At 53.9% G+C, this 20,294-nt stretch overlaps 1 protein-coding gene across 2 annotated transcripts in view; it reads right to left on the bottom strand.

The window, feature by feature from the left end:
* GRIN2C (glutamate ionotropic receptor NMDA type subunit 2C) overlaps positions 1 to 20,294 on the bottom strand; it is an 84,868-nt gene that overhangs the window by 29,278 nt on the left and 35,296 nt on the right. For both annotated transcript variants that reach the window (XM_075014893.1, XM_075014894.1), the window contains 3 exons: positions 13,379 to 13,802; positions 5,037 to 5,629; positions 2,740 to 2,854 (listed from right to left, as the gene is read on the bottom strand). In XM_075014893.1, coding sequence (XP_074870994.1) covers positions 2,740 to 2,854; positions 5,037 to 5,629; positions 13,379 to 13,786 — 1,116 coding nt within the window. In that variant the 5' untranslated portion in view covers positions 13,787 to 13,802. The remainder of the gene's footprint in view (positions 1 to 2,739; positions 2,855 to 5,036; positions 5,630 to 13,378; positions 13,803 to 20,294) is intronic.

Raw genomic sequence — 20,294 nt, 5'->3', positions numbered from 1 at the left:
TCAGCTGCAATATTTGCCCAGCTCTGCCGAACAGGTGGACGTCACAAGGCTACTGAACAACTCATGAGTCGTTGTTCCACAACAGCTATCTGACTGGGATTGGAGTTGGTCTGCTATCACAGACAACAGCTGACTGCATGCTTCAAGCTGACTATCACTGTGCCCGGAAGCCTGGAGGGTCAGCGTTGGATTCCTGGACTGGAATTTGCTGGCCCTCCTTCAAGGGAGCACATCGTAGTCTTTGCGCTCACTAGGGCTAGTACTGCATGTATAGATCTTTTCCTTCAAAAGGTGCCTTATAAACAAGCAGAGGCTGAAAAAGTACCCAAAAGTTACTTGAGTAAAAGCAAAGCTGCTGGGAGGGTGTACTTAAGTACAAGTCACCATGGTCCCTCTGGAAAACTACTTTAGGAAAAGTACATACACACCCAAACCACGTCACATCATCGTCCTCGAGTGCCCAGAAGTAAACACTGCCTCGCTTTTACTCAAGTAACTTTTTGGGTACCTTTTTGACCTCTGCAAACCAGTCAGTTGTTCAACCACCACGCCTGAGCTGGGATGCAGAAGCAGCACTGCACAACAGGACGGGAGCGACAACACCACATCCAATTATCCTGCAGCTCTCCTTAAGGAAGGCTGAATGCAATCAAATCCGTTCAGTCAATATCTCAAAGCCAATTCCCCAGCTCCTTCAAAAAACCCCGTGGGCTCTTGAGCAGTCCTTTGTTACATAGCTCACCCCAAAGACATCACGGTCCCCCCCAATAGTGTGCTGGGGTGCTGACCTAGACAGAAAAACATCTCTTCCTCTATTGCTACCACCACTTACTGCAGCACCTCAGGTGTCCTAAGATGTTCTGCTTCCAGCTCTGACCCTGATTGGTCTCTGAGAGCTCACCAGGCCACCGTGGTGTCTGGCTCGCCTGAGGGCTGCTTCCTACTTTGGTGCTTTTCATCCTCACAGAAGAAAGCGACCCGTCTAAAAGCATATCAGACCCAGGTGCAAACACACTCCAGCGCTCCCACCCCCTGAATCCGAGGAACACAACTCTCAATATGAATCACATCAAAGGCTAGCCTGGTTTCAGAGCGAGATTCCCCCCGCCACCATCCCAGCTGGTGTGAAGTAAGATTTCAAGTAGCAGCAGGAGGACTTCAGGGGACATGGGGAAAGCCATTGTTGGGAGCATCCGGCAAATGGGGATCACAGGCTGCAGAACACACCAGGGAATAGTTATACGGAGTGTGATGGAGTCTGTGTAAGGAAGAGCACCAGATGGCTCCATGCAGAAAATACAGGAAGGTCATCTAAGGAGGGTCCCAAAGGGGGTTAAACAGAGGTGGTAAAAGTACCCTCAAAAGTCACTTGAGTAAAAGTGCAGCTACTACGGGGAAAGTGTAATTAAGTAAAAGTTTCCTTTTGGAAAACTGCTGAAGTGAAAGCGCAGCCACGGCATCTTAATTGTACCTGAGTATCTGGGAATACCCCTGGGCCTCCCTGGAGCGGCTGTCTGTCACTTCTGAATACCTGAGTACAGGTAAGCTGTGTCTCATCATACTTTTACTTTTCCTCAGGTAGTTCTCCAGAAGGACACTCAGACTTATACTTAATTACATTTCTCCCCAAAGTAATTGTACTTTTACTCCAGTAACTCTGGGGTGTTCTTTCCACCTCTGGGTTGAAGATGGTGTAGGACCCACTGAGGCACTGGGGGAGACCTAAAAGCATAGGGAAGCCTCCGAGTGGAGGAGCAGGGGAGCGAAGGGGTTGGCAGCTAGTCTGTGGCACTCGCCAGAGCACATGGCGCAGGGCCCAAAGAAGCACCTCTAGGTGCTCATGGCATGCGGGTGGTAAGGCCACGGGGGGCCTAAAGCAGCCCTCTGGATTGGTTGCAGATGTGAGGGGTGTAACACCTTGTCACTGATCTCAGTGGCCGGAGCACAAACGGATCTGGAACCTCGAGGTCGAGCCCACCGGGCAAAGCGTCTGGGCCTACTGGGCAGGGCGGGTGTGAGCCTTCCCATTGGGAAAGGGCCCCCTGTGCTGTGCGGGACCCAGCCACAGGACCCAGACATGAACTAAATCCACAGGGGTGGGAATGAAGGCTGCTGGATAAATGAGGGCTCCATGGGGAGACAAGGAGCCGAGAACCCTGGGCAGCTCCCACTGCTCCTCGAAGGCACCCAGGGAAGCAGAGGACGTGGCCCAGAGGAGGCCAGCATGGAGACTGACACAAGGGGGCAGGCCCACCAGTGGGGGGAGGAAGGAGCAAGAGCCAACTGCTCCAGGTCCTGGCAATTGAAAAAGGCCTGAAGCTCCTGGCCACTGCCACCGGGGCGGCAGCTAGACCGGGGGGCCCTATAAATCACTGCCGGAGTGCTGGGCAGCCCACGCCAGAAAGCGCTAAGAGCTGGCTGCCCCCAGCCCAGTCACATCTGCCTGAGACACTGGCCCGTCTGGGACCACAGAGCCAGCCCTCCGCACACCCACAGCACAAGGGCCTGGAGAACCGGTCGGCTCCCCTGTGAGAGGATCTCAGCAGTCGAACAGAGTCTGGAGCGGACAGAGCAACAGAGCGCAGCAGTTCCTACGTGACTCTAGCTGGATGTTATCTCGGCACCAGCCTCTTCTCTCCCCAGCCCCGTCTGGGCTCCGCAGGGGAGGCGTTCCTGAGCGGTGGCGCCTTCCAGGGGAGGGTGACGACCGCGGGTGCCAGAAGGGAAAGCCGCCCTTACCATTTCCCACAGCCGATGCCGGTTCAGTGAGATCACCACCATGGTGGGCCTCACCAAGTAGCCACCTTCATTGAAAGAGAAGTCCCGGTGCTCCCACGTCACATTCAACAGGTGCCTGTGGGGGGCAATCAAGGAGCACCATGACCAGCTGCCCAAACAGAGCCTGGCGCCCTCTCGCCCTCCCACGGATGCCATTGCCAGAACGGGCTAACTCAGAGAGCCCCCGCTCCAGCCTGGCCTCTCCCCAGCACACAGTCTAGCAGAGTAAATCTGGGCTCTATGCCCGCCTCTGCCACTGACTGCCTGAGTCACCTCAGGTGGGCCACTGCACCGCTGCCTGCCTCAGTTTCCCCACCCATCAAAGAGGGGGTAATAATCCCCTTTCTGGGCAGCGCGTGCTGAGCTCTAGAGATGGACAGCACTGCGCCAGGGAGGAGCTTTGCTCTTCTCTCCTTGCCGATGGCTACGGTTACAAGTCCCAGGGCAGGGGCGCAGAAAGGCTTCCCTGACGAAAGCAACCGTGAGGGAAACTGAGGAAAGGAGTCGGCACGGATTGGGCGGGGGGGGGGATGAAGGAGAGCTCCACCTGACTTGGGCTTTTACGCCGAGCTTGTCGCTTCAGTGCCAGCCGGGTCCTGGCTGGACATTATGTGGCTGCTCAGCAAACCAGCCCTTGGAGCCTTCGCCCCTGGCCCTGACAGCCCAGGAACCAGAGGGAGGCCGAGAGGCAAGGACAGACGGTCCCTGGCCACTGGGAGAGACACCCGCCCCTCCCTCCTCATGGCTCTCTGCCCGCCCCCCGCTCCTCCCACCCCCTCCTCACGGCTCTCTGCCCCCCCCACAACTCCTGCCACCCCCTCCTCGCGGCTCTCTGCCCCCCCCACTCCTCCCATCCCCCTCCTCGCGGCTCTCTGCCCCCCCCACTCCTCCCATCCCCCTCCTCACGGCTCTCTGCCCCCGCCATCCCCCTCCTCTCAGCTCTCTGCCCCCCCAGTCCTCCCACCCCCTCCTCACGGCTCTCTGCCCCCCCATCCCCCTCCTCTCAGCTCTCTGCTCCCCCACTCCTCCTGCCCCTCCCTCCTCACATCTCTCTGCCCTCCTGCTCCTGCCTTCCCCCTCCTTGCGGCTCTCTGCCCCCCCCCCCCGCTCTTCCCTCTCCCACTCCTCACAGCTCTCTGCCCCAGAGCTGGATAAAAATACCCAACGTGTTACTTGAGTCAAAGTGCAGCTGCTGCTGGTGGGAGGATGTACTTAAGTACACGTGATCAGTGTCCCGCTGGAATACTACTTGAGTAAAAGCACACATGAGCACATACCCCACTTCTGGAGTGTACTCAAGTACCCAGAAATGAAAGCAGCTGCACTTTGACTCAAGTAACCTTGGGGTACTTTTCCTAGCTCTGCTCTGCTCCTCACGCTCCTCCCTCCATGGGGGTCACTGCCCCACACACTCCTCTCTCCTCTGCCCCGCCTCCTTGGGAGGCCGTGGCTCACAGGACCCCATCACCCAAGCTGCACAGGATTTACCTCACCCAGAGCCAAAGCCATTTGCTCAATTAGCCAAGGGTCACGCTTCAGAAGAGTTAATTAAAAACCGCTGTGCTTAGACAGGTCCTTCAGGCTTTGTCACCTGTCCTCCCTTTGCCCTTTGTGCCAGCTGCCTCCTGCACTTTCCCTCTGCCTATCATCCTCCTGCTTTGCTTCATCCTGCGTGTCCGGGGTGACCACCCGGGCCTTTGCCCTGAGTGTGCCCTTGGAGGAAGGGAGAAAGAACCTAGCAGCATGGGCACAGAGTGAAAACTAGCCGGCAGTGGGGAACAATATCCCCTGGGCTTGGAGTTGCACACAGGGGATCTGTTCCTGGCTCTGACCTTGAGGATGACCCTAGACAGTTCCCTGCTGTAGGTCTTTGAGGGGGGTGGAGAACAGTAGGTTTGAAAGATGAAGGGGACAGAGTTCTCCCATCCCACCCCCCCGGAAAGGGCTGTACCAGCAGCTCAGAGCTCAACAGAAAGTGCCCAAAAACCTCCCAAGAGGTAGAGCTCAGCATCATCAAGCTGATCAGTTTACCAAGTCCTCTAATGGCGCAGATCACCCCACTTTTAGGGGATCCATGGGTGACTTTACCAACCAGGAGAATCCAGTCTCCTTGGGTGGACACTGCCAACCTAACCCTGTCCAAGGAAGGATACCTCCAGGCCTCTCTTTGAGAGCTTTTCCCTTTCTTTCCTGATCCCCATCATGCAAATGAGCAGATACTGCTGGTGGTTACTCAGCAGCAACCTTCCTATGCTGACCTGTAGAAAGTGTTGTTGGCAGTGGTGCTAGGTGGTGTCTTACAGTCCTTGCCCACCTCTGGGAGGTACCCGTAGGTCCTGAAGTAGCTCTCGGCCCCCATGGCAATGATGGCCACGCCATCCCGAACCTTCTGCCTCAGGCTCATCTTCCAACTCTCGGTCACCACACTGATGAGGCCAACGGGGAAGGAGACAGGCGGGAGCTCCATGTTCCCCACCGTCAGGCTTGGTACAATCCAGATGTAGCCGGGTCCAACCAACCCAGCCTGCTCCGCCACCTGGAAGAGGTACACGGCCTCCTCCCGTGAACAGTACACAATCATCACCTGGGCATCGATCTGCCGCAACAGCCGCTGGGTTTTGGAATTACTCCCATCCTGGGTCATTTCAAAGGTCAGGACATCCTGGAGCTCCCAGCCAAAGTAGCTGGCGTCCGTGAAGGAACGGATAACGTCCACGAAAATGTTGTACCCTGGGTATAGGCTGGTGATGACTGCGAAGGAGCCCCAGTCATATTCCTCCAGGACTTTGAAGATTACCTGGATCTGCTGCTCAATGGAGACTCCCAGCTGCAGGAAGGCAGAGCCAGGCTCCTGGAAGAGAGACCCGTCCACCATGGGAGAAGAGAACAGATTAGTAACTGGTTAAGTGCAACCAGTATCCCTGCTCCCAGCCCTATGACTGCTTAAAGTTCAGGGCTATGGGCCAGGAAACCTGGATCTATCCCCACCTGTCTTTGAGTGACCTCAAGCAAATTTCTTCTCCCGGCTGTGCAGGTCTTCCACTGGGGGAGAGGCAAAGGGGAAGTTGCCCCAGGGCCTGGTAATTCTAAAGGGTCCAGAGCTCCCAGCTGCTGCTGCAACTGCAGCGGGAACCATGGCAGCCAGAGCCCTGGTACCTTGAAGTTGCCACCAGAGCACCGCACTCCACTTGTTCTCAGTGCTGGCTGCCCCCAGCTCCAGCCCTTCCGCCTGAGGTCCTGCCACTTCCAGGAGTGCAGAACTGGGCTCCCCTCAACCTTGCCCATAGGCCCAGCAAGCCTGGCAGCTGCCTGCTGCTGTGTCTCCCTGTCCCCAATCTGTAAAATGGGAATAATAACCAGCTGCATAACTGAAGGGGATGAATTAGTTAACGTTTGTAGAAACACTAACGACCCATTATTATAGCTGCTATTTGAAGCCCGGCATTGAGCTTATCTGCTATTCCAAGTCATGCATTTCCAACTCCCAACCCCCTCTCCTCCCCAACCTCTTTGATTATCCCCAGGCTTCTTCAAATTGCTTCTCTCTGCTGACCATGGGAGGACCCCACTAATTACTGGTGGCCTACAAAGGACAGCTTGAGTGTTAACCCATCCCTCCCAGCCCAGTCGTGAGATCCTGGCTTCCATGCCTTATCACTCATCTCCCCTCCTGATTCTGGATGCCAAATACCTGCTTTGCAGCCCAACGACAGGATCAGGGAGCTCAAACTTTGATGATTCCAGATTCCCAATCACCTTTCGTTCCTCAGTTTGCACATTCTGAGCCCTTCCATCTTCAGCCTTGCACCTCCTAAGCTGCCCATCCCAAACCCCTACATTTTACTCTGATCCCAAAAGCCTTAAAGTCTGCCAGTAGGAGAAGATCATCTCAGCAGGGCCAGAAGTGGTGGAAACTCTGTTGCTTGGATTATATTAAATAAGCCAGTTTCGGATTTCTCCCTGTAATATAGTCACTGATGCTTTATCCTGTCTGAGATGCCCTAAAACATGTTTTATATGTGTATATAAAATATAATTGGAGATATACATCTCCTAGAATCAGAAGGGACCTCAGCTAGTCCAGTCCCCTGCCCTCTAAGCAGGGCCAAGAACCCTCCCTGATATCTATTTGCCCTAATTGGGCTCCTCAAGGATTGAGCTCACAGCCCCACCTTTAGCATACCAACACTCAAACCACTGAGCTACCCCTCTTCTCTCAGCTGCTAATTTCTATGACAAAATCTTCATTTGACCAAATTCATCCTCAAGTTAATTTTTTTGGCAGCTTCACAAGAGATGGACATTTTTCTTCACAAATATGAAAATATAAACTTATGAGGGGGAAAAAACTGTCTAGGGAATTAAGGCAGTTACATTTTACTTGCACCTGTCTGATACTCACTTCACCTCAGGGATTCTACTGGCCAGCTATATCCTTTGCCACATCACCCCAACCATCTGTCACCCTCATTAGCACATCTTAGTTAATCCGATTGCATCTTAAATGGTTTACAAAAAGGAATTTGCAGAAGGTTCCAGAGAAGGCTGTGGGATTTTTTGCACAAACAACCATAAAATTGTTTTTCTTGGGAAATATTAATCAGTCACCCAGAAGATTAATTCCCAGGAAAACTCAGAGTTGTCAGGCGGATGCATTGTTTTGGGGGAAGATCACTCTGGATTTGAGAAGCCGGATGTAGAGGAGTTTGCAACCTGGACACACCCACAGCTCCAAGGAGCAAATGGAGGACAACTCTGCAAAGGAGTGAGAACCCTAACACTGCTGCGGTATTAAACCCGATGCAAAAATCTACATACTGCTCACTTATATCCCAACCCACCAGAGAGACGATGCCGTAGACACAGGGCTGCTCTCCCACTACCTAGAGCACAGCAAGTTCGAGGCCAGCTTGTAATCATTTGGAGCTTGACTCTGATCCCTTTAATCTCAAGTAGTCCGTTACTCTAGCAGCTCTACCAAGTTTAATGATTGAAAATATTGTGGGCACAAATTTGCACTGCAGGTAGAACCTCTCTCATCCAGCACTCAACATCCGTGGTCCAGCAAGATCTTAGCTAGCCGGACGGGTGTGGCCAAGTTTCATGTAGTTCCATAAAATGTTACAGCCACCAGTCCTGGCTCTCAGTGTCCTATGCTATTATTTAGCTCTCATTTATCCCAAATGTCTTCTAAGAGCCTAGTAAGCAGGGGAAGTGTTGGTAACGCTGCTTGACAATATTGGCCCCATGTTGTTTGGCAAATTTCTCTGGTTCAGTAGCAGTCAGGTCCAAAGGATGCCAGTCTAGAGAGGTTCAACCTGCATAGTTAACTGCAGGGGCAAGGGAAGCAGAGCCACACACCCACTGTGTCATTTGGCCCCCGGTGCAAAATTTCAGGCAGCATGTTTTGCAGCTGCAAATCCCCACCCACAGAAATGCAAAAGAGGCTGAGGCCCCTTTGAACATCAGGTGCAAAAAGCTCTCGGCGAGTCCGAGCTGCTAAACAAACCACACATGAAAGGTCAGACCAGCTCAAGACCTCGCTCCAGGGTTCTGTGTTTCCCACTTCAAACAACGTTCTATGCGCAGAACTCTTACTGAGGTGTGATGGGGCGGGCTGGTCCTCAAAGCTCCCTGCTGGAGGCTTGAGGCCCTTCCGCACCCCATCCCAGCAACCACAGAGGAGTTCTCCAAGGGGGACTAGAGAAGCCGCCAAAGCAAGAGGCCGAGAGGGGCCGGGAAGGCCCCATAAAAAGGGCTGCAGCACCAGCTCAGGGCAGTGGAACTCCTCCAAGGGAGAGGAGCAACAGGACAGGCTGCTGGGGTTGAAGCAGCACCTCGGAGAGCTCACTGTGGAGGGCTGGGGACAGCCCAAGGACTGTAGACTCACAGACTGCATTAGAGCCCTGAGAAAAGGTCAAGGACTTGGCAGGCCCATGGGGAAGTAGCCCACCAAAGTAGCAGCTGTAAAATTGGCCTTGACGTCCAGCTGCTATCTATAGGGTCCTTGGGCAGGGACCAGGCCCCTCTACATTAGCAACCGGGAGGTAGCCTGGATCTTGGCATCCCAGAAATGGGGCGGGGTGGGGGGAGAATTGGCTATTAGTGAGCCAGCCAGAGGGCTGGAGCTAGTAGGACCATGCAACACCCCACACACTGTCTCCAGGAGGGGAAGCCCTGGAGGCACCGCTCTCTCTGAGTGACTATAAAGAGGGCACAGAGACAGACCCTGGGAAACGTGTGTCCTGGAAGGGGGTCGATGACACCTGAAGTAACTCCGCTGGAGCAGCGAGTAGCCAAAAAGGCAAAAAGAGTGAGCGAGTGCAGGCATCCACACTTGACTCAAGGGGGGCAATGGTGAGAGGTGAGGGGCAGCTCTTTACATGAAGTCACAGAGAAGTCCGCTTGCAGAGAGGTAGCAGGATCAGGGCCCTGTTCTGCACAGGGCAGACATTTACACAACCTGCTTCCCAACGCAGTTTCCAGAGTCACAGGGGTCTGATTAAGCAGGAGCAGAGGAGGGCTAAGGGAGGCAGCCAGCAGACTAAAGAAGTTGTGAACTCAGTTGCAGGTCAGACAAGGCAGAGAGATGCAGAGAGACTGTTTGACACAGAAGGGCCATTGAAGGAGACTGTCACACCCAGAGAGGCCAGACTGCAGGCAGCGGAGCAGAGAAGCTGGTGCTATGCAGAGTGGAGGGACAGAGGTCCTTAGAGATATGGTACGGGAGACAACTTGGAGGAGGGCCATGGGAAGTTTGGAAAACAAGTCCCGGTGGATAGGATTTGATGGACTCCAGTCAGATTCTGTCAGTGCAGGTCTTTAAAACCCAATGTCAGTAGGATCCTCTTGCAGGACCGGCATATTCCTGCTGGAAGAGCTGAACCCTTACCTCTGCAGCACCCCATGTCCTGGCTGCACGAGTAATAGACCCACTGCTGAGAGCTGGACTGGCTGTCCTGAATAAAAACCAGCTAGCTTGTTGAGGGGTCTCTCTCTCTCAAAAATAGAATCAGAGGCTTTCTTCTTACACACCCTAACTGACCCCAAAACCTATTCCTGCATCTTACGGCCCCTTTCGCCAAGCAGGTGTCCTGGAAGCTCATCACTGCCCCTCCTGAGGTGGCTTGTGGGTCCTCCCTGATGGAGCTGTGCATGTTAATGTAACACCGATGGGTGGAACCAAACTGGGGATCTCTGGAGCTTAGTGCAGGAGCTAAAAGCCAGCTGGCTCTCTGGTTGTTCAGGAGCCTCATCCTTTCTCTCAAAGTGCCTCTACATGGGGCATTGAACCACACCTAGATGCATGGGTTACATGCTTCCCCCTAGCTGAGGGAGGGTGTTCCAAGCTTCAGCTACTCATTTGAAAACCCAAACAAGCCCCCACTTGTAACCGCCCACAGGTGGGCTTGAACCTGGGACCGCTGGAGCTTAGCGCAGAACCTCTAAGTTGGAGCTAAAAGCTGTAGAGGAAACTCAGTCACTCGCTGTAAGTGGCCCAAGGGCCACTGCATGGGACAGTGAACCAGACCCAGGAGGTGTGTGAGTTATACAAACATCAGGCTGGGGCTGGGGCTCAAGATCTTGCTTTTAGGCACAGGCCAGGCTAGTGCTGTAATGTACCGTTACCCCTGGAGCTGCATTTGGGCATGACAAGAAGTTGTGCGGCACCTTATAGACTAACATATTTTGGAACATAAACTTTTGTGGGAAAAGACCCGCTTCATCAGATGACGAAGCGGATCTTAGCCCAGCGAAGCTGATGCTCCAGAATATCTGTTAGTCAAAAAGGTGCCACAGGACTTCTTGTTGTTTTTGAAGATACACGCTAACTTGGCTACCTCTCTGACACATTTGGGCACAGCCTCTTCTTGAGCTCTTCCTCCCTCCCCCCGCTTACAAAGAACTCAAAGATCTTCTCATTACCTAAACCACCCAGGAGAACCTGGCATCAAACTTCCACTAACAAGGGACAAGGCTCAGGAAATCTTCACCAATTTCACTGCGAGCAGATGACAGTAACAGCGGCTGACACCCAGTGATGGGCAAACAAGCTAAAAATAATTACCCAGCGTGCAGTCCACCTGTAAGAAACCGCAACGCCCTGAAGCAGCGGCGGCAAGGCTTGTGCAGGTGGCTTGGGCTGGTGATTGAAGATGCAACCCCCATCTTAGAATTATAGAATCATAGAACAATAGAGCTGGAAGAGACTTAAAAAAGCCATCCAGTCTACCCCGCTGCCCTAAGCGAGACCAAACCCATCGGATCAGCCCCGCCAGGGCTTTGTCAACCTGAGACTTAAACACCTCCAGGGACGGAGACTCCACTACTCCCCTGGCTAGACCATTCCAATGCTTCACTGCCCTCCTAGTGAAAAAGTTCTTCCTAATGTTCAACGTGGACCTTCCCAACCACAACTTGAGCCCCTTGTTCCGTGTTCTGCCATCCGTGACCACTGTGAACAGCCTCGCTCCAGCCTCTTTGCAGCCTCCCTTCAGTAAGTTGAAGGCTGTTATCAAGTACCCCCTCAGTCTTCTCTTCTGCAGACTAAACAGACCCAATTCCCTCAGCCTTTCTCGATAGGTCATATGCTCCAGCCCCCTAATTATTTTGGTCGCCCTCCGCTGGACCCTCTCCAGTGTGTCCGCATCCTGCCTATAATCTTGGGAGCCTTTGTGTTGATTGTGGTGACTTAGGACCACATCCTGCCACACGCTGGGCACCTTCTACTCCCACTGGAGTCAGCAGTGTGAGCTCAGCCCCTCGCAGGACAGCTCCAAGGGCCAGTGCCTGAGACTATCCTGCTCCCCCAGGTTCCCCAGGGCACAGCGATCCCACAGGAGAGAGCTTTGTTTGCAGGCGGCTCTAGTCAGCATCTTCCGTACCACATCTCCTACCAGCTGGTGCGTCGCTCAGAACCTCTGATCCCTCTCCCCACCTCTTCTCCCCCTCCAACAAACCTTCCCTTCTCAGCACACTCCTCATCACATGTAGCACACAGTCTGCACCCTCCCCTCCCAGCGTGCCTCTACACTGCTGCGGGAGCTGTAGTGACCATGCTAACATGCTAAACGTAGCAATGCGGCCTCACCTGCACAGGTAGTGGCTCAGGCTAGCCACAAGGGACAAGACTAGGGTGTCAGGACTGTGCTCGGGCACAGCTAGTCCATATACTTCTACCCAAGCAGGTAACGCTGCAACGTAGATGTACCCAGAGAAGATAGCAACCTACTACAGCTGCCAGCTGAGTTACTCCTTCCATTCAAGTGAGGGAGATTCATGCTTTGGTACTGCAGTGCCCACATTTAAACCCGTTGACACCCATTGTAGGCCAAGGGGGTGTCATTACCTACAGAGAACCCAAAAGAGGGGATTGTGGGGACACTGCTATGGGGCTCAGAGACCATTTCTCAGAAGCAGTGTCCTAAAGGAAATCTGCAAGAGTTCAGCAGAGTCCCTCACTCAACGTGGGAAGGGTTGGCCCTGGCTTCCCCATTCTGAACCAGAGGAGTTTGATCTGCTACTACTGCCAGGCTCCAAGCTTGCCCGGCTGTCCCTGCACTGCATGAATGATTCCGAGAGGCAGCCGCCAGAAGAATATATCTATCTTTAAAAGGAGGTCTCAGAATTATGTTCTCCAACAGATGCCCACAAGGTCCTCACAGTCTATTGCGGTGAGGCTGTTGTCCCGGGACAGCTGGCACTTCCCAGCAAGAGTTCCAGTTTGAGGCGACAGAGCTGGACGCAGAGAATGGAGCTCCCACACACATACAGGCGAAAGCAGAGACATTTACAGCTGCCCTCAAACGAGGGAGGTGGACAGTGAGAGTTAACTGGAAAATGGCATTGGACGTAGATGCTTAATTCCCTAGATTGGAGCTAATCAGAGCAGGAAACATCCTTTAACTCAGAGTGCTCTACTTGAAGCTGAGAATGAATAATAATAATAGATCTCCTCTCACAATCACCAACGCATTCCTGCTTACCCCTGCAATCGACTGCTAGTCTGCACTTCCTTTGTCTTAAAATGCACAAAACCAGCCACTCTAGGTCAGCCCAAAGGTCCACCGAGCCCAGGATCCTGTCTTCTGACTGTGGCCAATGCCAGGTGTCCCAGAAGGAATGAAACAGAACAGGGAATCATCAAGTGATCTCTCCCGTCGCCCACTCCCACCTTCTGAGAAACAGAGGGACCCCATTCCTGCCCATCCTTGCTAATGAGCACTGATGGCCCTAGCCTCCTTGAACGCATCTAGTTCTTTTCAGGGCACTGTTATGCTTTTGGGTTTTCCCAACCTCCTCTGGCAAGCAGTTCCAGATCACCAGACTGGCGAGAATACAGGTTTCTGCCTATTGAGCATTGCAGGCACGTTGGACAACGTCGTAATGATTTGCTCTTCCCTGCAAATAAAGCGATTGGAAATGTATATGAGCACATCTATCCTGAGCTGATGTCAACTGATGCAGCTCGGCTGACTTTTACGGAGCTGTGCCGGTTTACACCCGCTGGGGATTCAGGCCTGTATGTTTAGAGAATATCGTGGGTCTCCCTAACCTCCCCGCTCACCACCTCCAGCAATAACCGATAAAGAGATTTCACCTTAGGGGTCAGGACCACGGCAGAGCCCCCGCTGATGCTGATGATGGGGACCTGGGTCTGGGAGGATATGAAGTCCAGGATCTGTGCCACGGCCTCCGTGCCGATGTTGTCCTCAAAGACGATGCCGTGGATCTGGGTGCTGGCGAGGATGTTGCAGATCTGTGTCAGGAGGGTGCTGGGGTTGGTGTCGTTCACTATCACCGTGACCGGGTGGATCTCAAGAGGCAGGTCCAGGAAGCTCTGGTGCGTGAGCCGGCTGCGGACGTGCGGAGGGTACGAGGAGCCCCCGAATACCACGGCCACGTTTACCACTGGCTCCCCTGGGCTCGGCAGCAGCAGATCCATGATGACAGCTGAGCAGCTCAGCACCATGGACAGTACCAGACTGTGTGTCAAAGCTCTGCCCATGTCCACCACGAAGTCCCTGCAAACCCAAAGCAAACAGAAAGCAGGGTAGGGACGGACAACAGACAGGCCTGAGTGTGGAGTGGGGAGCAGGCCCAGAGGCAAGGGAGTAAGAATCTACCAGGACAGGGGCTTAGTTCCCAGCAGCAGGGAGCCGGCAGAAGGCCTAGCAACAGAGCAAGGAACGTGGCGAGCACCTGGGCTGCTGTGATCTTTGAGTCTCCCCCATTCCTGCAGGACGGCTCTCACCCCCCCAGCTCCATGTACCCAGCTCCAGGGCACCACACCACGCTATCAGCTTCGAGGCTCCGCTTCACAGGAGCAACCAGGGCCCACAGGAATCCCCCGTTTCCACAGCCAGCCTCTCCTGCTCTTCCCGCCAACAGCTCCGCCTCTGCACTCAGCTCCACCTCGCTGCTGGGGGACATTGTGCTTTTCTCCCTTTGATCCCTGGCCCTCATTCCCCCACCCTACTGCTGGCTGCATACCCTGAGTAGCCACTGACTCAGCTCTCCCCAGCCCCACAGGAACCCAAGCCCAGGACAATTTGGATCGGTCAGAAATTTCCAAGCCAGGGCCCTGGATTTGGCTTGAAGCGTTCTCAGTCGTGGGGCGTATTTGCCCAGCTGACACACAGGGTGTTTGGCTGCAGCTGCGTCGGGCTGAGAAGCAGTGACGTGCCAGCATGATTTGCACCCCACACACCAACGCCAGGCAGAGCGCCAGCAGTCGCTCAGTCACCCAGCAATCCTGGGGGTGCCCCTCTTTGGGCCAGCCCAGCCAGCCAGCCAGCCATGGGGTGCAGCCTGCTCCTGAGGGCGTCGGTCGGTGCAGCTCCAGGGATAGCAGGTGCGAGATGGGACTGGGCACGGTGATACTTGAGGGCGATAGCGGGTGCCTTCCCAACACCCCTGCGTCAGTGCCCCCACCTGGCATGAGCCAGTCGGAGCTACAAAGCGAATGGGCTGATGAGAGCCCTGACATTCATTGCCTCGCCCACCCCCACCAATCCCCCAGCCCCACTCTGCATCCACCCACGTGTCCCCAGCTTCCTACAATTTCTCCTGGCCTAATCACCCGCCCAGCCAGTGCTCCCATTCCAACCACCCGCCTGCCCCCTGGGCCCTCGCCAGCCTTTACCCCAGAGCTATAGTGTGTTCTGGGTCCTTTCGCCCTGGGTCCAGCCACTCTCTAAGCTACCACTGCTGTGAAATTCCTTTTGCCCCCCCCCCCCCCCCCCCCCCGGCTTTCAACAGCTCCGGGTTATCACTCACACAGAGGGGTGGACAAAAAGGCAGAAGATGCAAAGCACTGGAAGGTACCTGGCCTGGTTCTTCATCCACCTGAGAATCACTTCAAAGATTTCAAGTCAATGTTCTCCTGCATTGCGGCTCTTTCCCCGGCGCTGTGGGTCTGTAGGGCTCTCTGCCACTGCTGGCAGGAGAAAGATGCCCTTGGCCCACTCCCCTTCCCTGAGTGGAAGATCAGATTAGAAGCCCACTGAGACAGGTAGAACAATTTCCTGCACATCCTTGTTCATCTCGGCCATGGAAGACAGAACAAGAGGCAACAGGCTTAAACTGCCGCAAGGGAGGTTTAGGTTGGACATTAGGAAAAAGTTCCTAACTGTCAGGGTGGGAAAACACTGGAATAAATTGCCTGGGGAATTTGTGGAATCACCATCTCTGGAGATATTTAAGAACAGGTTAGATAGGCATCTATCCGGGATGGTCTAGATGGTGCTTGGTCCTGCCATGAGGGCAGGGGGCCGGACTATATGACCTCTCAAGGTCCCTTCCAGTCCTAGCAGTCTATGATTCTATGACATTATTGCTTTAAGATTAAACTGTCTTTGGGATCTGTTGTGTTAATTGAACAGCTGGATTGAATGTGGACTCTTTCAGGGCAACGTGAGGTGATACCTGGGAGTTCAAAGGACGATACGGAAATTGTGCCAGGTAAGAATGGATGATGGGGACAATAAGCATGCAGTGGATTTCCTGGGAGATGCCCAGGGAGACATGAATGCAAATTCCCCTACCTCCGGTTACATCCTTTAAAACGATGTCCTGAGTGAGTCTGCAATTAGCTGCTCCGGGAGACAAGATCAAAGTCCTGCATTGGAGAAGAAACAGCTCAATGGTCCAGTCTGGGTTCTGGTTCTGAATCTGAGAACTTCATAAACGTCCACTGGGAAAGCCAAGTTGCAGGGTCTGAAGGACAGACACCTGCCCTAGGGTGGAACTGGGGGTGACCTCTGCTAAGCTTCCTACCCTGTGTGTAAGTTCTTCTATTGTTTCAAATATGTTTTTTCTGTGTGGTAACTTATCCCTGCAGGCGATGCATTAGGAATAGTCTCTGGAGAGACGCCTCAGTGCAGACACTGGCCTTTTTAGACAGTCTCGTTTGTTGGGAATATCAGAGCATAGGCAGACGACTGCAGCCTGGAAACAACTCTGCTAAGGAGGGAGAGATGCAGATCTCCACCCAAGAGAGGTGCTAGCTGAGGAGTCAGGAGCCTGCAGTGGGTACCTTTGGCAGGCCACGGAGAGGGGGAAACAGGTTCAGTTGTCCTGAACTGTGACACACACCCACGGAGAATATAAAAGCTCTAGCATGGTATTACGCTGAGCTAGGTAACACCACCTGTCACAGGGTGGCTGGCCCTTTAAGGGGCATTCGAGCCCAGCCTCGCTTGTGCTGGATCTGGATGAAACTGCTCAGATCTGATGATTATAAAAGCCAGCAAAGGAGGCCAGTTAGGGGGAGAGAACTGCAGGGGGACAGATGGAGAAGGATGGATCATTTGCCCATGTGACACGAGCAGGAGCAGAGCTGCCTGGAAGAGCAAAGAGGCTGTGGCAAGGACACCGCTGGATCTGGGGAAAGGCGGTTGTTGGATTTTCACAGGACTGAACTGAACAGACTCTGGGCATGGTGCGAACCCTTGCTGGGCCGGCGGGGCTGCAGCCTTGAGCTGACATGGCTGAGCTCTGAGTATGGGGAGCTCAGCGCCTCCAATTTTTAGCCCTGCTATCAAGCGTGCAGTTGGCGGGTAATCCTCTGTCACACTCAGTATGGCCACACAGTCCCTGTGTCCCTTTGAAGGGAATGGGCAGCCAGGAAGCTCGCTGTGATTTCACACGCACGGTACAAGCTCCCTGCTCTCCCTGTCTCAAGTACTGGTGTCTCCGTGCTGGTGTCCAGCCACACTTAGCAGTCCCGTCACTTCTCAGGGGCAGAGCTTAAAGCATCAAACAAAGCTGAGCCAGAGCCACCACTGTCCTTCGGGGGGGGGGAAGGGGGTGTGTATGGAAATAGCTCAGTGGTTAGAACATGGGCCTTGTAACCCCAGGGTGGGGAACTCCATCCTGGAGGGGGCCTTTCAGGGGCCTGGGATTAAAAATAAAAATCTGTTGGGATGGTGATAGGTCGTACTGTGACCGCAGGGGACTGGACTTGATGACTTCTTGATGTCCCTTCCAGATCTATGATAAGATGATGATTCATACCTGGTGCAATTCCCCTGGAGGATCTCCTTGTCGTAGGTAGGGAAATCAAGCCCCAAAGAAGGGAGGGACTTAGCCAAAGTCAGGAACTCGCCAGTCAGTGCCCTGGGTCAGCAACTCCCAGCACAGGCGCCAAGAGTGACTCACGAGCCAATTTTCACTGGCCATGGGAGGTGGGAGCTCAGCCCCATCTCTCCTCCCCATGCAGCTGGGAGCTTGCTCAGAACAATGCAGGATTAACAGCTAATGCTACTGACCACCACCTGGACAGCAAAGCTCAGTCTGGGGAGCTCCACACCTCCAGTGTTTAACCCTGCTCCCAGGTGTGCAGCCGGCAGGTCATCATCTCTCACAGTCAGTACAGCCCCACAGTCCCCATGTCCCTTTGAAGGGAACAGGCAGCCTAAACAGTTATGCTCCACCACTTCCTACAGTTGGAAGTAGGGCTATCAGTGACTTTGAAAAGTACCACCGGCACACGGACAACACACAGAGGTCAGAAGGTCAAACTTCAGCCCTCCGCCATGAAAAGGCTGCTGACCTTTAGGTTGTGCTGCTTCCTTCTACATCGCTACACCAAAGCCCAGCTGGGCAGAATGAGTTGCATACTTCAGTCAGACAATGGACTGTGTGTGTGTGCATGTGCGCGCGTGTGTGTGCGTGTTCGCGCACAAATACATACACACACATTCCATTTTGCATGTGGTTCCAGAGAATTCACAGGTGAAGGGGTTAAACAAAAGCACATTTCTCCTTGTGTCCGTCTTTTCCTCCTGGTCCCCTTTGTCCTTGGGTCTCTGCTGCCCTTGAACACGTTTATATTGTTTTAAATGATCAGCAGCAGCAGCAGCATTGTCTCCACTTCCCCTATCCCTCCCCACAGGTCCCCTCATCCCTGGGCTGTCAGTTACCAGACAGCTGCTTGCCTTCTGTTTTAAATTAAAAAAAGAAGTGTATTTCACAGGCTGATAGGCACCTTCAGTTCCATCAACTCAAAGATTAAGCACCCAGGATAATAACAAAATATTTAAACACTGAGGGGGAAAAAATTAGCTGTAAGTATTTTAGAGACGGCAGAGGTTTAGGCAGCTAATCCCGCAAAACGACAACATGTGACAAAACCCACTCTAATTTCTGTGAACTTCAGCTCAGAGCTAGACACACCCATTAAACCCAGGGGACTTATACCCATGATTTATCAGTGAGGACAGGAAGCCAAGGATTCACGCCCCTCTTGGCTCTAAGTACCCAGTAATATCTGAGGGTAACTGCATCTTCCCTTCCTGAGCTGTGTCAGTCAGTTTCATTACTACTTGCCAAATAAATTTTGATCGGCACCAGATCCAGCGGGTGGCCAGCCTGGTGCCGTACCCGGTCTGCAAGTAGCCAGATACTTTCAAGGGAGAAATTCCAAAGCGGTGAATTATAACATGGCTTGTCCAGGAGGGAGAGTTTCTCCTGAGCTCTCCCACTTAAAGATCAGAGTATGAGAAATACGTCTGAGTCAAAAGAAATCACAATCTCAACCTGCCTCCCTGGGCCTGTTCGGCGCTGAGGCTTTTGTTCAGATTCTTGTCTGCTGCCCCCAGACAAACCAGCAAAGGGTCTTACAACCGGCAGTCTTAGTGTGGGGAGCTCTCTAGGCCATGAGTAGCAGGGGGTAGCAGCACTCGTCTGGATCCACAAAACCAACAAGAAGTCCTGTGGCACCTTATAGCCTAACAGCTTTATCGGTGCGAAAGCTGTCATGGGCAAAGACCCACTTGTGATGCTCTGACGAAGCGAGTCCTTGCCCACGGAAGTCTATGGGCCGATAAATCTGTTATAGTCTATAAGGTGCCCCAGGGCTTCTCATTGTTCTTCTCTGGGCCCTGCCACCTCCCCCGGCTCCAAACCAGTCCCGAGTGGAGCTGCTTGGGGTTTACGTTTGCTACAGAGCAACAGCTCTACGCAGCAGGTAGACTTACAAGGGCCCAGAAAAGCCGCCTGCAAAGGGAACAGCACTGGGTCCTTTGTCACTGGGGGCACGACAAGGAGCTTTGAACAGGCCCGCAGCAGTGTCTCCTGCTGACCCACCAGCCTCCCAGCCAGGCTGTGAGCACGGCACTCCCGGGGTCTGAGACTCACACCCAGGGGAAGGCCGGCTCTGGGGGCAGAGGAACGTGCCTCGTTTCTCACACCAGCCCCATCGTGCTGCACGGAGATTAGAGGCTCCTGGTGGGAGGCTGCATTGGACCTGCCCTCTGAGGCAAGGAATCGGGGCTTAAAGAGGGAGTCCTGAAGGGGACCAGTTGAGGGAGCTGGATTTCCAGGACCATCTCTACCAACCTGCTTCCTCCCACCCCTTTATCCACGCGGACTCCACAGAGTTACCGGGGTTGGGGGTCTGGCCCCACAGCCTGTCGGGGGGGGGGGGAAGAGGCTCCTACCCTGCACCCCCAACACAATGGCTGCAGACATCTTTGCTGAGCTTCCTGGGGTGACAGCGCAGGATGCATTGGGCCCCAAACCCAAATTGCTCCAACAGCAGCCTCCTGCACCCATGCCAATACAGCGCTCCCCACCGCAGCCTGCTGAGCAGCAGCCCCATGGAGGGACTGAGCTCTTGGGGCGGGCACCGTCTTTGCAATAGGGCTGGGCACTGTGCCCATCCCAACTGGGCCTGAGACCTGCAGCCTGCCCCTGACAGCGACTCAGCAACCGGGGAGGAAGCCCCAGGTCGCTAGAGAGAGTCTGCACCCAGACCAGGATTCTCTGCAGCCCGGAGCCGCAGGGACGTCGGTTACGCCCGCATGCAAAGTCAGCACGTGGATCTAGACGCCAGATGCCATCGAGGTGTATGGACCCAATTACGTCACTGGCTTATTTAATACCCCAGGTATTGTTCATCAATGATCTAGAAAATGAGGTAAGCAGTGAGGTGGCAAAGTTTGCAGATGACACCAAGTTGTTCAGGACAGTCAAAAGCAAAAGGGATTGTGAAGAACTACAAAAAGATCTCA

Source organism: Carettochelys insculpta, chromosome 20 (genome assembly GCF_033958435.1).
Source record: "Carettochelys insculpta isolate YL-2023 chromosome 20, ASM3395843v1, whole genome shotgun sequence".
Taxonomy (NCBI): Eukaryota; Metazoa; Chordata; order Testudines; family Carettochelyidae; genus Carettochelys; species Carettochelys insculpta.
The sequence above is the reverse complement of the archived record's forward strand: the minus strand, read 5'-3'. Positions and strand labels throughout refer to the sequence as shown.